This window comes from Callorhinus ursinus, unplaced genomic scaffold, assembly GCF_003265705.2.
Source record: "Callorhinus ursinus isolate GAN/ISIS: 27379988/994484 unplaced genomic scaffold, GSC_fseal_2.0 scaffold11, whole genome shotgun sequence".
Taxonomy (NCBI): domain Eukaryota; kingdom Metazoa; phylum Chordata; class Mammalia; order Carnivora; family Otariidae; genus Callorhinus; species Callorhinus ursinus.
Genome location: NW_027397073.1, coordinates 20,829,848 through 20,847,227, shown reverse-complemented (window position 1 = coordinate 20,847,227; position 17,380 = coordinate 20,829,848). Strand labels below are relative to the sequence as shown.

At 37.4% G+C, this 17,380-nt stretch overlaps 1 protein-coding gene across 2 annotated transcripts in view; it reads left to right on the top strand.

Annotated features, from left to right (window-relative positions):
* DCC (DCC netrin 1 receptor) overlaps nucleotides 1-17,380 on the top strand; it is a 1,171,073-nt gene that overhangs the window by 1,072,562 nt on the left and 81,131 nt on the right. For both annotated transcript variants that reach the window (XM_073898173.1, XM_073898172.1), the window contains one exon: nucleotides 7,494-7,559. In XM_073898173.1, the coding sequence (XP_073754274.1) occupies nucleotides 7,494-7,559 (66 nt within the window). The remainder of the gene's footprint in view (nucleotides 1-7,493; nucleotides 7,560-17,380) is intronic.

Sequence of the window (17,380 nt, the reverse complement as noted above, 5' to 3'; positions counted from 1 at the left end):
TCTATTCTAACACAACAGTTCTCTGGCTTTCCTACTTTTCAACACATTAAATATCTGTGCACACTGGTCACTGAAGATCAACATGCTCACCTCCAGAACCCCGCAAACCCCATTCACTTTTGGCTGCTGATGCCAATCATACCTTGCTTCTCGAGGGAGGGGGGTTGTGAAAGTGTGGGGCATTGGAGGAAAGGAAGATGTGGAATAGGAAGAGGGCCTAAGTATCTATTAATTCACCCACTAAAGGTAAAATCATCATCATCAGAGTCAGACCTAGTCAGCTGCTTAAAATGAGTATACTTGTTAGTCTTACCGAGCCACAGTTTACTCACCTATAAAATGGAACTAAAAAATGTCTGCCTTGTGGATTCATAATTAGTACTATTCTCATGCTACTTATTACAACAGTCTCTTATAATTTATTCTTCAAATTCAGCCACAATACTTTTTCTAAAACACATATTTAATTGAGTCACTTTTCTGCATAAAATATCTGTAATGGACCTCTGGCTTCTGCAAGATAACTTACAGACTCTTTGGTAGAGCATATAGGAAGTTTTATTATTTCATGTCTGCCTGTCTTTCTGAGCTTACCCACCTCACTCTTTTCTACCTGATCTACTCATCTTTTAATTCTCAACTCAGATATCACCCTGAAAAGTCTTTGATCATTTTACTAGGCATAAATAGTCATCATCCTGTTTTTCCATTGTGGCACCTACTTATAATATTTTTAAAACTTTTGGCCATATGATGTAGTTATTATTACTCAACATTTCCCCCTCACTAATTTATGAGCCTTTGCAATAGTCATTTTATATCCCCAATACTTAGAACAGTGGGTCCATTCAATACATTTGTTGACTAGATGAATGGAGCATGTGCTGATATGTGAATGAAAATATTTTGTGCTCCAACAGTGTCATTATTTACACATACAAGCAGCACAACTAGTGTGATCCTGACATTCTGGTGTTTTCATACTATAGTTGCAACTTCCTGATGAACAGTCACTTGGAGAAGAAAGAGCTTTCATGCTTTTTGTTACTTCTCCTTGCACTGCTTTGTAACTTCACTCAGACACAAGCATATCTCACACTGCCTTTGGGATAAGCTTGTGGACCATCCAGGTATGGGAGACTTTCATGTTCATTCAGTGGCTTTTGAGAACAGTTGTTCTTTTATAATCCATGAAAAATTCTTCCTCATCCTCCGTGTTTTAGTCTGGCGAATGAGCTAGCTCTTGAGAAGATCTAGTCGTCCAGGAGAAGGTCCATGTTTAGAGAAATAGGAGGCTTTTTAGATTTTGATAAAAACAAGGCTGCACCTAAAAGTGATGCCTTAGACCCACATACTAGCCATTATTCCAGATATGCTATTGAAAAGAATGCATACAAAGACAGAGGAGAAAATTCCACAATCACCATATCATTCATATATATGTATGTATTTTTTTTTCTTTTCTTCTCATTGGCTGACATCTATTATCCTGTTCAGGAATCCAGATACCAGTGAGTCTGGCTTAGCGCTGCTTTACTCTCGTGCTTGCAAAGGAAGAAGAATGCAATGTTTGCAAGCTTTTTTCCTCCCTTAGAATATTCCCCAGGCACCTCTTCTTCACCTGTCAATTGCCACACTGCAAAAAAACTTCAGGAAGTCAGGACCCAAAATCAAACTGATATGTCAACCAAGGGACAGGAATTAGGGGTTCGTTTATTGAAATTGTTTATGTCTAGATGACTATAATTTCCATTTTGCCCAGGAGTGTCCTGATTAATACCCAGATCCAGGCAAAAGTGATAATAGCACCCTCTTTCATTCTTAAAGTGGCCTGGTTTTCATAATTATATGGTCACCCAGTTCATGACATTTGTATGTGGAAAAATAATCTCAGATTTTAGATTGATTTCTAAGGATTTTAAAAATGAATTTGCTTTTAATCGTAGTCTATTCTGTCCATATTTTATTGCATAAAGTCAGAAGTTGGAACTCCAAAAAAAAGTGCTTCTCATGGTCAAGGAAAAGATGGATAATCACATATTTGGTTCTCTTACATTGTTTCTAACTCGTAGCAGGTCACCAAAGAACATTCCCATTCTTGAAAATTACTGCTCTTAGACTTGCCACAGGTGACAAATATAAGGATACGTTTTGAAGGAAGGCAGAAAAGATTTGTTGAGCACCACGTCTCAATATGTGGCAGGCATGTTAGCTTTTCCTACATATGAAGTAGTAACATTCTAGTTTCTTTCAATCAATGAGCTTTCTTTCATATGTACTTGGAAACAATGTGTTAAGGAGAGCTCATTAATTCTTTTCCATTAATATATGTTTGAAATATCCTAGGCATGAGTTATGATTTCACTTCCTGGCTTTTAGATATCCTGATGCCTTTGTTCAAAGTCAGCAGTATTATCAACTGTGTGATAAATTGATCTCTTAGACACTTCTGCAGCCTCTGAAAAATCATCTCCTTCAAAATAGAGCTCCATATGATCTGTGTATTGGACCGTAAAACTGTATTCAGGTGTCATTAATAGATATCCTTTATCCACTGGTACACAGGACACAAAATCAATTCAATTTCCATCATTATCACCAGAATTATTTTCAGAGAACCAATTCTAAGATCAAGAAGATACCTCAGTGCTCTGCATTCTTGGGTGAACGTATATTGAACATTTGTTAGATGACCAATCTGTTCATTCGATTTAGATTATGGACCATATGTTTTTCTTAGGATTGATTGTGTGGGTGCCATTCTTAAGGACCTTCTCTTATCACCACTCAGGGAAGATGGATTAAAGAATAGATCAGAACTACCACATCCAGTTTTCTCCATGTCCTCTGCACATTAATTTTCCATTAACTCCTCCCTGAACTTATAAATATCTACTCAGAAAAACTAGGCTCTAGAAATCCCAATTGAATTAATCTTTGTTAGCTGCTGATAAAATTTTTTATCATGGAAAATATTCTCCATCTGCCCATGACTGCTAAAAGTAGGGACTTAATGTAAACATTAATGTTTCATTTTATACAAACATACACACAGACACACACCACAATAAAAATATAAAAACAATATTTAAAGTGATATGTAAGAACAAGAACAGAGAAAATAGCTTGTATAATAATTATAACTTAAACTCTTGTTCACATTAATAACATGTCATTGAGCATTGTAACTCACATTAGTCATTCATCAAGCCTTGAGAACACTGTATACATGTCACTTTGGTAAACACCAAGGAATATCACAATAAGCACACTTCCTACAGGAAGTCATATTACCTCTGCCCACTTTTCCCCTCAATCCAGAGAGCAAATGGCAGGGAAATCATGGAGTCTTTAACTTTTGCCCAAGGGAGCGTATGTCTCTTGCCAAAAAAGAAAACCCCATAAAAGATGAAAAGAAGTCTCCTAGTGAGATCTATCCTTTATCCTTTAGAGAAAATATAAAAGTTTACTCTTTAAATGACTTCATACTTTATAATACTGTAAAAATGCAAATAAGGGAAGGGACATGAAATTTCTGGTTTGGACTTACCTAATAGGTGCCTATATAAAATAAATTTAGAAATATATAATTTTAATAACTCCTAAAATAGTTATAACTTCCTCTTTTCAAAGTTAACCATGCGCTCATTTGTTTTACTGTTCTTTCTGAAAGTACCATTTCCTGGTTTCAAAACCTAAGAAAAAGTAGAAAATATCTGTTTTAATTATCAAAATTTCTGGAAGAAGTGATTTTTGGATGAAATTATCTGGATAAAATACCTAGTTGGTTATATGATATATGAATTCATTACTCTTTAGCATCTTGATTCCTTTCCTCACCCTCATTTCTATTACTAAGAAAATATGGGTACAGAATAACACAAGAATTCTTCATTTTCTGAAGAATATAATATTTTATTCATAAAGTACATTCTGATTACTGTGTCACATAGAGTTGTGATACTACTAATTCTATAAAAGAGAAAAAAAAAGAAAAACTGCCCATTTCCAATTTTTTTGAACCATATTGAGCGTTATTTGAATACAAAAAAGCCGGTATACATTGAAATGTATTACATTATTTCTACAAATGTTATATGTAAATTTCATATATTTATTATTGGGAATTTTTAATTTGAAAAATGTTAGAGATTTAGTGTAGTATGCAAAAAAATCAGGAGTTTTAAGCTAAATATAACTGTAGAACACATAAGACTGAAAATAATACATTATTTTTATTTGCATGTAGTTCTTTCAGCAATACTAGACAAATAAAAAAACATTTGCAATTAAACCTAATAGTGATTTTATAGCAAAAGATGGGTTAACTTGTTCTTAAATCTTTAAAGTCAGCACAAATTAAAAACCATCTGCAGTTGGTGTTTAGATCTTATATAGGATCGGGATATAGTGAACCAACTCGATCTGTCATGGCAGGATCCTCACCTAATACATGCTTTTATATTATCATTTCCCTGAAGATCTAGGACTGTGCCTTGCATTTAGCACCAGCTTAATAAATTTTGAATGAATTATTACCAGTTTTATGCTCCACTAATAAAACAAAGACCTCCGGGATCAGATAGTACTTTATACTTTTACATCAACTGACTTTCCATCTTGCAGAATCACATTCATCTTGTTTCCCTAGATCAGTGCTTATGAAATTAACCAAGTTAACTAAACACATTCAATATTTGATCCACATCAAAAAGCCCTTAAAAATGCTTTGAAGGGCAAGCAATGACACTCAGTGTCCTCTTTGGTCTTCAGTGTCCCCTCATTTGACAACTTTGTGGTTCTTGCCTTAGAGCAAAGGGAGATTCTTTTTTGTTTGTTTGTTTTAGCTTATTATTTTCCCCACAAAGGAAGCTTTTCTGGAAGTTAAAAGACATATTTTAGAGCATAGAAACATACCAGCACACAAATTTTATTCTCATGCCTTTAAGATGAAGAGATCTCCAGACTCACCAATATCCCAGAAAGGAGTTTTGTGTTTCCTTACTGAAGTGGTTCAAGGACTCCAAATTACCATAAATCCAATCTTGCTTGCTGATGATATCAAGTTTTTTTGAAGTACTTTCTGTTAAGAGTTACTTAATTTTCTTTTGTGGTATCAATCTAATTATAACCAACAAAAAGTTAAGCAATGTCAATACACTAGATTGTGCGGGTAGAATGTTCAAGTTTTAAGCTGCCCTCTCTTAGGTAGAAAGCATTTCCAGACTTCCTTTATCTGACATAGAGCTCTAACCATATGACATCTGATTTTCTCCTACCTATTGAAAGTCACAGTGTAATCAATAGCCTTACTAAATCCAGGCGGTGCTCTACCCATAGAGCTTTATTTCTGAGTAATATATGGATGTGCTTGTGGGCTTGTTTTTGCATCTTCCCACAAACTAGCTGGGAGAAGGAGAAACTTCATTAAAAAGACATTTGTCAGGATGCTAAAGGAAAAGGAAAATCCTCCACAGACTATTTACCTAATTTCCAACCAATACAGGATTACTCCCACCAGGAATCATTTACTGCTTTACTGTCCTAAGTGATGGAACTGTTAGCGTCTCTTTTGGCTGACTGCTTTGCAATCTAGCCGCTTTCAGATGTGAGAAAAGCTATCTTAATATTCATACAGAACTTCCGGCTCACTTCATTTCTTCCAACATTGATCTTACAATGTCCCATGGGCAAAGCTTATCCTCTGTTCATTGAAACCCCAAATGTGCCAGAGTCACACAAGCAAGGTATTTGGGAAAAGGCTTGTCCACATTTTAGTCAGCCCACCAAAGTGCTCACATTTGCTGCTTATTTCATTTGCTTCTCTCCTGCCTTTCCCCATGGGGAGCGTCCATCCTAATACCTGCTTTATAGACCCACAGTGACTGGCCAGCAGATTTTTAAATCTACCAGTTTATGCTGAAAACAGAAGATGATGTGATTAGATTAATGTATGCATTGCTTGTTGGAAGCTTGACATCCTAACTTCAGCTCTGGCTTTATATGAGAAGAATTTCTAAAATTCCAAATGTATGGTCTGTTAACAAGATTTAAGTTTTTCCATCACAACTGTTTTGCAAATAAAATGATGAAATCTTGGGAAAGCATCAGCAAGAGGAGTGTTTGGGATGCCGAACAATGTCACAAGAGCAGGACTTGAAATTCTTAAAGAAACAGATAAATAGGGGTGCCTGGGTGGTTCACTCAGTTAAGAGTCTGCCTTTGGCTTAGGTCATGATCCCAGAGTCCTGGGATGGAGCCCCCCATTGAGCCCCACATGGAGCCCTGCATGGAGCCCCACATTGGGCTCTGCACTCAGCGAGTGGTCTGCTGAGGATTCTCTCTCTCCCTCTGCCCCTCCTGCTTGTGCTCTCTCTGTCTCTGTCTGTGTCTCTCTCTCTCTTAAATAAAAATCTTTAAAAAGAAGACGAAAATAAAATCTATGCATGTGAGCAAATGACCTATGTTATTGTGGCTGACTGCCTCAGTTGGCTTCCTCTACATCATCCACTGATTGTAACTGCTTTCAGAAATAACTCTCTGAAGTGAATAAATGGAACATTAGCTGAATTCTTGTATGTGTTTGCATATAAATTCAACTCCCAAATGTGTTCCTATAAATTGTCAACCCAATAGATATTCTAGAATTCAAAACCTATTAAAATAATTACAGGTCTACAAGTGTGACAATAGAAAAAAGTATTACCTGTGGTGAAACACCATTAGTTAAAGTTGGCTGATGGTACAATTCTGGTTATTTCCTGGCTCAATGCTCTTAAAGACTGCTTTTACAACTGTTGCACACCTACTGGAAAGCAGTGTTTCCAGTAAGGTGATACTAAAGAAGTTTTCTTCCTTCCCTGCTTTGTTTGTAAGAAATATTCAGAACAGGTATGTGTGTGGTACCATAACCCCATTCTTTACTCCCTATCTACTACCTCATTCCCAGGCACCTATTTGGCACATACCACGAGGATTGCTCAATACCCATTTATAAGACAAAATGTAGAGTAATAATGCTAATTTGCCACAAAGTCATGTCAGATGAATGGATTTCTTATAGCATGAAGGAGGGGGGCTCTACCTCTCTAGGAGGCATGACTAGCACCCTTTCTGTTCTGAGATGTTCAGGAAAGTAATATTGAGATTCATACCCTTGCTGTACCTTCTGGGAACGCTTTTTGCAAGAAGATAGGAAAACAAAACAAAACAAAACAAAACAAAACGAAGAGGGTGGACGACTTTTCAGAGAGGAATTGAACTTAACTTGTTTAAAAGAGTATCTATTCATTACAGATTTTTCTCACACATAAAAAATAACATTTCCTCACAAAGTATACTGGAATTAATATTCTTAACCTTTCTCTGAGGTGGCCAAAATACCTTGTTCAATTGTTTGTGTGTTTTAAAATATTTATTATTTCTGTCTATTTTCTTTCATTGTGCATTCATATACTCCATCCCTAATATTCTTATGTTTTTCCAACAAACAGGTCGTCATGGAGATGGAGGTTATTGGCCAGTTGATACTAATTTGATTGATAGAAGCACTCTCAATGGTAAGTCGATCAATTAGGTCTATTGGATTAGTTATATTAATTAAATGGTTAATTCTAGAGTGTCTGGGGAATATTTTTTTTACTTACTGAAAGTGTTAAGAACCCCAGACCTCAGTTTTAGTGGAGATAATAGAAAGATGAAATTATTAGCAAACCTGTAGCATATTCTACCAGCAGACAATGCCAATGAGAGTCAACAAGTGCACAAAACAGATTAGTTAGAAAAGCTGAGAAAAATCACCTTGTAAGTGATGCAGGGTTGTTAACAATAGAATATCTAGATTTTGAAGTGTTATATATATTTAAAATGTTTCCAGAAAATTTAATATTATTAGAGAGAGGTGATATCAAGGGATTTTGAACTAAACCCACTCAGTTTCTTAAAATGAAGTCACTGGGACCTTTTGCCTGGAGAGTTTACTCTTCAGAATCCTCTAGCACCTTATTGCTAATTTTTCTTCACGCTCTCAAGATTAAACATTTATTTCTGCACATTCTAATGGACCATTCACATGCTTTTGGGTTGAGCAGACAGAGATAATATCTGAACTGCACAGAAGAAGCAGGTTGGTGTTGGGAGCTGTCTTCTGGGATCTTGTCCTCAGTTTTGCTGAAACAGAAACTGTGGGAGAATGGAATAATACTAGCCAAACTCTCAAGGGACTGATGTATATATGCTAAATTCCTTTTATAGATTTTTTAAAAACTGCTCCAGTTGCTGTTGTTTGGTTTGGTTTACTATAAATATAGTCTATATATTCAAAATATAAATATGAATGCTTGTGTACCCATCAGCAAGGTTAAGATATAAAATATTCAACATACAATTGAAATCTCTTATATGTCTCTGACTTAACACATGCTCGCCACCATTTCCTTCATTCCTCATTGATGTAACCATTCTCCCAAATGTGGTGTTTACTGTATAGATACATATCCCTAAATGTTATATTATTATACATGTTTATCACTTTATAGAAATGACATCATACTACATGTATCTTGTTGCAACTTGCATTCATATTTAATTTTGTTTTTAAGATTTACCCATGTATTTACAAATACCTCTCCTTCATTTATCTTTACTGCTGTAGAGTGTTTTATTTTATGAAAATAACACAATATATGTATATAACCATTTTAGCAGGTTTCCATGAGAAATTTGATTACTGAATAGATATTCATTTGGGTGGTCTCCTATTAAAAAATCCATATGGGGGTCACCTGGGTGGCTCAGTCGCTAAGCATCTGCCTTCGGCTCAGGTCATGATCGAGCCCCTCATCGGGCTCCCTGCTCAGCGGGAAGCCTGCTTCTCCCTCTCCCACTCCCCCTGCTTGTGTTCCCTCTCTCGCTGTGCCTCTCTCTGTCAAATAAATAAACAAAATCTTTAAAAAACGTCCATATGGGAAGCTAAAATTGCAATCTAAAAATTGCTTGCTGGATGAGAAATTAGAATAAGGGGGTGAGTTACATGATTATTTCCTATAATAGGCTATAATAACCTAATGTATCTATTTTCTCAAAGAGGACATATGTGTCTGTGGAGTAGACCAGATGCTCCAGTTAAAGACTCAGTATCTCCTCCTCTGGCCAGTGGTGGACTCAGGAACATATTTTTACCTATTGACTCTTCTTTTGTAATTGCCAAGCATGCCCTCCTCTGCTAATAATGCATTTACTTAACCAGTATATTAAAATAAAATGAGTATAATTTCTTACATTTAAGCTTCCTTAATATATTCCAGTCAGACCTATCTAAGGTTATATCCAGAATGCTCTTTCCAGATTACTACAATCCTCATCACTTCCTATTGTCTTGTACACAGATCCTCTTCCCTCATTAAGTAACACTATTGTCTCCTATAGGTATTTCAGGTTTAGACACCTGCCATAGCTAATACCTGGCTCTGGTAGTTTCCAGGCTCCCATACACACAAGGGACACTGTAGGGAGCTCAGAGCAGGAAGATGAGAGGAGGGATATGTTGAGACTGAAAATAGACCAAGGGTGTACTCCTTAAATAAGTTTAGATAATGGTGGTTCCCTTCCCAAAAGCGTGCAGGTTTTATCAACTCATTCTTTTGCCTCAAATTTTATCTTGAGTCTCAAAAATATGCCAAACGCACTTCATGCATTCAAGCAGTCAGTTAAGAAATGCTACTAAGCCCTCACTGTGTGCCGGGAGCTCATTATGAGCTATGCCCACATATTGAAAACTATAACCCCACAGGAGCAACAAACGAAGAGGGAGAATTACCCAGGTGGACAAGACAGAGAAATACACTCCAGGAAGATGAAAGAGAGTGAAACAAATCCCAGGGATGTGAGGGAGGGTAAAAGAAGGTCATTGTTGAAATTGTGTGGGGAAACAACATGGTAGTATTTTTTGCCCTGAGATAGGGAGATTCTAGGTTTAGAGTCCATGCCAGGAATTAACATCATCCCCTTTCAAATCATCCTGCAGAGCTGATTTTCAGATGCTGTTCTATAGAGAGTTTCAAATTGGAATTCATCCACAGCTAAGGGCATGACTATCTATACTGGCATATGATGGTGTTTTTTGAAGAGACAGTGCCAGGAAATTGAGAGTCAGCATGGATAATTGAGAAGGAACAATTGTCCCTTCACCATTCCTCCTCTCTACTAAGCCATGGTCATGTGTGTTAAAGGTGGAGCAGATGTAAGCCTCAGACATAGAACCATGTATTCCCTTAAACTGCACATCCTAAGGAGCTTTCATTTTGGATAAAACTGCCAAATTTAGCAACTCAAAATACAGGAGGCCCACTAAATTTCAATCATTTCTAATTGCTTCTAAATATGAGATAAAGGAAAATATTGCAAAGAATTTCTATCTCAATGTACATATGCATCTCAAGGTACATAATTGTAGGCAACTAGAAATACTTGAAATTTAACTGAGTCCCCTGTATTTTTAATTACTAAATCTAGCAGTCCTAATTTTGGATCAGGTTTAAAAGTTTGGTATTAACTAATTTAACTTGCCCTTCAAAAAAAGTGAGGTTTCTGGAAAGAAACCCCACACTAAATTGGACGCAAACAGGTAAGTCAACAAGAACTTTACACAGGAGTCAGACCTCAGATGAAGAGAATGACGGTGACAGTAATTGAGGGAAATGCATGTCATTGTATTTTTTTTTTTTGCCATTGAAGATTCCTCATGAGAAAGATAATTGTAATTAAACTGAGTCTAATATATATTATCTCACCAGAGAAAGTCATGGAGATAAAATAGAGGAATGGCAGCCAGTGACTGCCACTGCGAGAGAGGCAGCGGAGGGCAAACTCAATCTGTTTCCCATTCTATTTTGCTAACCCATAAATGATGGTAAATATGTAATTTAACTTTAGCTTGGGTTATTATAGGCCAATCAGCTAAGGCATCTTGAAATACCCTACCTTCCTAATTAAAGTTCTGCTAATGTCTTAAGCGTTAAGAAGGGGGTATAATTTCTAAATTGATGTACAAATGAAGCCTTGACTGATAAAACTGCAACCCACCCAACCTAGGCTGCATCAACAAAAACATTTTAAAATCTGAGTTTTTGAACCTCATAACCACGGAAAATTTCATACAGCTACTCTTAGGGTGACAGAATTATAAAGTTTTCCTGTCTCTCCCTACACTTCCTGGATTCATCCTTCAAATAATTGTAATAGACTAATGGCTTATTGTCAGGATACTCAAGCTAGTTGCAAAGAAATTTAGACCTCACCAATCACTTATTCTTTCTTACAGAATGCCACTTTTTTAAAAATGTACTCTTGGAATTCAAGTAAAGAAAAACAAAGCTATAGTTCATGTTTACTCTTGTAGTTGGAAGCCCTTAATTAAATTGAGGAAAATGAAGAGGCATTCTAAATTATTTTCTGATGGCAGGTAGAATCAAAGCTAATATGTACTGATATGCTAATATTTTACTTTTATGATGCATTCAATTTTATGGTCCACATTCTTAAAGCAGGAAAATCTTCAACTTCTGAAATGTGATTTCCTAGTTTATATTTGTATGAATAAGAACAACAGTGACAATTACTTCAGTCCTGCTTTTCTCATTGGGGAAGATAAATCACCAATTGCTTTTGTCAGTGGTTCTTCCTGTAATTTGTGAAATTAGCAATCTTGGCTAAGAGATCTATGATCCCTCCAAATATGTTGCTATATTGATTTCAACCTTTAGAAACCAAATTAAGTTTGATAGGTATTGATGCTTTGGTGAAATATTGTTAAAAAGTCAATATTATTAATTTTTAAATATTCAGAGTCATATTAGGTGTTCTGTAAAACATGACTTACACTCTGTGTTTAGGAGAAAAGACCATGATTTGCCCCCTACTTTTTTTTTCAATTTTTTTTAAAGATTTTATTTTATTTATTTGACAGAGAGAGAGAGAGAGCACAAGTAAGCAGAGAGGCAGGCAGAGGGAGAGGGAGAAGCAGGCTCTCTGCTGAGCAGGGAGCCCGACGCAGGGCTCGATCCCAGGACCCCAGGATCATGACCTGAGCCGAAGGCAGCCGCTTAACCGACTGAGCCACCCAGGCGCCCCTTTTTTTTTCAATTTAATTTACTTTTATTATGTTAGTCCCCATACAACACATCATTAGTTTTTGATGCAGTGATCCATCAAACACCCAGTGCTCCATGCAGTACGTGCCCTCCTTAATACCCATCACCAGGCCAACCCATCCCCCTACCCCCCTCCCCTCCAAAACCCTCAGTCTGTTTTTCAGAGTCCATAGTCTTTCATGGTTCATCTCCCCCACCCTCCCCAATTTCTACTTTTGAAAAATTTTGTTTTATTATTTTCAGAACTCAATAACATTTTAGCTAATCTAAATAGAGTCTGCATTAAAGCTCTTCCATATTTGCATGAAATGATCATTCTGAGGTTGGCGAGCTGTTATAAGATATTGAACAGACACCTTAATGTCAAGAGAAAGGTCCAGAAATAAAACTTTATGTTGTTTCCCTGACAGAAAGTAAGTGGAGTGGTCCAGGGTCTCAAGTGCTAGTCTACAAGAGGCTCTGCCTACCTACCATCCAGCCATTATCTATGGCAAATGATTTTAAGGATCCCAGACTAAACCCAAGCCCCAGGTTCTAGAACGACTTTGCCAGGAATTAGGACTATATGAATCAAGTCGCTTAAAGATTTGGGATCTCAGTTTTTCATCTGAACATAGAAAGTGTTAAGCTAGATCAGGGTTTCTCAACTTCAGAACTATTGCCATTTGAGACTGGATAATTCTTTGTTGTGGGGCCTGTCCTATGCAATGTAGGATCGCTGGCCAGGAGTATTTCCCCTCTACCATGTTGTAACAACCAAAAATGTCTCTAAGCTTTGCCAAATTCCCCCCTTGAGGAGCAAAATCTCCCCAGTTAAAAACCCCTCATCTAGATCACCATCCCCCAAATGTTGTCCCAAGGTAAACAGGTCCCATGAGAAGGTCTGAGGAAAAAAGTGTCCTTTTGTCAAATAATATTGGGCCACTCATGTCTCTTTTGCCAGATCCTCTCCTTCTACCTGAATACTAGAGGTATTAGTCTTGAAACAGATTCCTGCTGACTACACTCTTGACTTGGTGACGTCGTCCACTCCCATCTATGTGCCAACTCCCAAATTTATATTTCTAACACACACCTCTAGCTGCCTCTTTATAATTTAGCATAAGATCTCAACCCTAACATAGTCAAGACTGAGCTCTTGTTCTTCTCTCACTGGTCTTTCACCCTCTCCCTCACCTCAGACATAGGACTATGGCTTAAGTCTGAACCTGACACTTCCTTTTTTCCCTCCCCCACTTGCAGTCTGCTTTGTATCGTGTATTGTGTACCTGTCTACTTTGCTTGACTGCCTGGCCACCAACTCAGTTGAAGCTATCACTGTGTCTCCTGGAGAACGTTAACATCTTCTTGACTGGTCTGTCCACTTCTACCACCAACCCCTTTCTTCCTGCAAGCCCTTAAATGGTCTGTGCTTGTTCTGAGGGTAACTGAACGTGATCTCTGAGGCTCTTGAATGAACTGGGTCTTGTTTCTCTTTCCAGCCTCATTCTGTGCCAGTTCCCTTTTGCTCCTAGTGTTCCAGACACATGATCTGCTCTCAGTTCCCCTGTAAAGAAATAGGAGCTAACTCCTAGGATATGCCATGATTCTGCCTAAATGTTACTTTTTTTTATTATGTTATGTTAATCACCATACGTTACAACATTAGTTTTTGATGTAGTGTTCCATGATTCATTGTTTGCATATAACACCCAGTGCTCCGTGCAGTATGTGCCCTCTTTAATATCCATCGCCGGGCTAACTCATCCCCCCACCCCCCTCCCCTCTAGAACCCTCAGTTTGTTTCTCAGAATACCAAATATGTATTTACTTCATGATCTGTTTAATACGTCTTTTCCAGTAAGTTGTAAGCTCCATGATGTCAACAATGATGCCTCTTTTTGAGATGCGCGTGGGGGCGGGGGCAATCGCAGTATTCTAATTTGATACTTACCTAGTTGTATCCCTCAGACGAGACAAACCTAGGGTCCTCCTACTCTGCTGCCATCCCACAATGTTCTAATTTGGAAACTATTCTCAAACTACACAATATAGAAGAAGACGATGACGTGCAAATTATTATGAAGCAATATAAACGTGGCCCTATGAATACTTGCTAATGGTTCCATAGCCTGACTATTGCTTCCTCTCTGCTCTTCCAGAAAAACAGCTCAGAAATGGAGCTTTCACAACTCCCTTCTAACAGTTATGGGTTGATCCCAGGTGAGAAGTAACCTGACATTCTACTCAGGTCACAATGATCCAGACAAGGTACATGTTTTAGGAATGGAAGAGATAGGCCATTTAATATATATTGATTTTTTTTCCTTCTCTGGTCTAACCGGTTGGGCAGACTTACAGCTACATCACAACCATATGTGCCTCTCATAGGTTCCTTTCCGCCTGCTTGAATCCTTTCATGAATTCTCTCCCCCATCCCCCCCAGCTTCACTGATGTATGATAGACATATAACATTGCATAAGTTTAAGGTGTACAATGTGTTAATTTGATACACTTATATATCTCAAAACAATCACCACCGTGGCATTAGCTGACACCCCATCACATCACATAATTACCATTTAATTTTGTAATAAGAAAATTTAATATCTATACTCCGTGCAACTTTCAAGTATATAGTACAGTATTATTTGCTATAATCACCATGATGTACATTGTAACCTCAGAATTTATTCTTCTGGTAACTGGAAATTTGTATCCTTTGGCCCAATATCTCCTCATTTCCCCCCAACCCCCAGTCTTGATAGCCACCATTTTACCCTCTTTCTATTAGGTCAGCTTTTTCAGATTCCACATACAAATGCTATCATAGAATATTTGTCTTTCTCTGTCTGATTTATTTCATTAGCATGGTGCCCTCAAGGTCCACCCATGTTTAGATCACAGCATCATATCCCCAGCACCTAACTGGATCTTCAATATATTTTTCTAGAATAATTGGTTATACCCTTTACCAGCCCTGTCCTCTCTCTCCTGGCAATTAGCAGGTTCAAAATTCTGATATTTGAGAAAAGAAATATGTTTTCCAACTTAATTGACCAAGGAACTTCCTCCCCACCCCATAATGCTGATTAATATTTCATTTTAGGGAACATTGGCCTAGATTATCTGTGAAATTTCTTCCAGCTGATTGACTGTATAGCACCTTATTTCAGCAGGAGATGCTTTGAAATATTCAATGCCATAGGAATTTCTGTTCAAATTCAAAGACCTGTAAAATTATTGAGACATATGTTGAGCTCAGAGTGTTCTAATAACAAAACTGTTATCAGCGAAGACTGCAATTGTGGGAAAGAAGTCCAGTCCCCAAGCAATCATTGGATCTGTTCTCTCCCAAGTACTATAAAAATTAAAGACATGGGCGCCTGGGTGGCTCAGTCATTAAGCGTCTGCCTTCGGCTCAGGTCGTGATCCCAGGGTCCTGGGATCGAGTCCCACATCGGGCTCCCTCCTCGGCGGGAAGCCTGCTCTCCCTCTCCCACTCCCCCTGCTTGTGTTCCTGCTCTCATCTCTGTCTCTGTCAAATAAATAAATAAAATCTTTAAAAAAAATTAAAGACATTATTATTTCACAAAACCAATTTTCCAATTATTACTAGGACTTTAGGCCCATCAGATTATGAAATATATATTTGTTTATATCGAATTTAGTAGAGAAAGGATGTAACCTTTTATGGTAATCAGACATCATGAAAATAAAAAATGGATGGAATGCCCATGTGACTTTTAAAAATTTAATTTTCTCCTGACCAATTTTAATGAAACACATCTGGGTCCTTGATTACGCAGACAATGGATACCCAAGCTATTATGGTAACACCAAGAAAAGATGCGTTAAGACATGTATTTTTCTTTCATTTGGAAAGATCACATAGAATGAATGATGTTGAATGACATCATAATGTCTATTGGATGCCAACTCTGTGCCAGGTCCTGTGGCCAGTGTGTTACATCCCTTATCTTATGAAATAATCACAGTGTTCTGGAAGATATTTGCAAATCTCTGAATTACATGCAGCTTCCCCTCTGAAGCCCAAAATGCATTAAGTGTCATCTGGCCTCTTCTGGAGTCAGGCTGTCATTCAGAACTCTTAACTCTAGTGATCTAGGTTTGTGAGCTCTTAAGTTTTTCCTAATTTGGAGCAGTCTTTTGATGCACCCAGATACATCGTTCATGGTCATTACTTGCAGATTCTGCATTTGTGAATTTATCTAATGCTAAAATTTGGATTTTTAACTACCAAAATCAGTACTCGGGGAGCTTTTATGGTCATTTGTGGACATGTGCAGAGCGGCCAAAAATTTAAGTAGCTCAATGCTCACAAACTCAGCCACAATGGAACAAGGGACCCTCTGCCTTATTGTTTCAGCTCTCACAGTGTAAACAAGTGTCTTTTCTACAGTGTATTTAGTGCCAATTGTTCACATTTTTGTGAATTTTTTGGTGGCGGGTTCAGTGTTTAAAGTGGCCCTTAAATGTAGTGCTGAAATGCTGCTTAGTGTTCCTACATGCAAAAGGCTGTGTGATGTACCTTGTGGAGAAAATGTGTGTGTTAATTAAGCTTCACTCAAGCATGAGTTGTAATGTTGTTGACTGTGAGTTCACTGTTAATGAATGCACATTATATATTAAATAAAGTGTCTTTAAACAGAAACACACTTAAAACACAATTATGTATTGACTGATAAAAATGTTGTAACCAGAGGCTCCCAGGAACCGAACACTGAATTGCCTCTAGAAGCAATACTTAGTATTCCTTAATTCGGTGTTTACAGCAACTTTATAGAACAAATTATGACAAATAATGAGGGTCAACTATACCAAAAGATTCCATTCCACTTGACTTTCTGAACTGCTCATTTGATGTCACATATTCTGATTACTCAGCCTTTGAATTGAGATTGGGAAATTAATGAAAGACCTTGAATACCAAGCTTTAAACTGATAGGAACTTTTATGAGGAAGTCATAAAGGCCTGGAATCAAAGATTTATAATGGGAGTCCTCATGATCCCTAGCCCTCTGAGGCAAATGGCACGAATCTAATCTCACTAATGTGCAGCAGAGCCCAGAGTCCTTACTTTCTGACTTGAAATGTAATGTCTTTCTGGGTGGAAAGGGAAAAAATGAGTAGAAATTTGAAAAATTCTAGTTTACAAGCTTTTAAAAATGTTCATAAGGTGTACTGCTCTGTAGGACTCATAAGTTGGTCAGAAATGGCGAACTGTTAA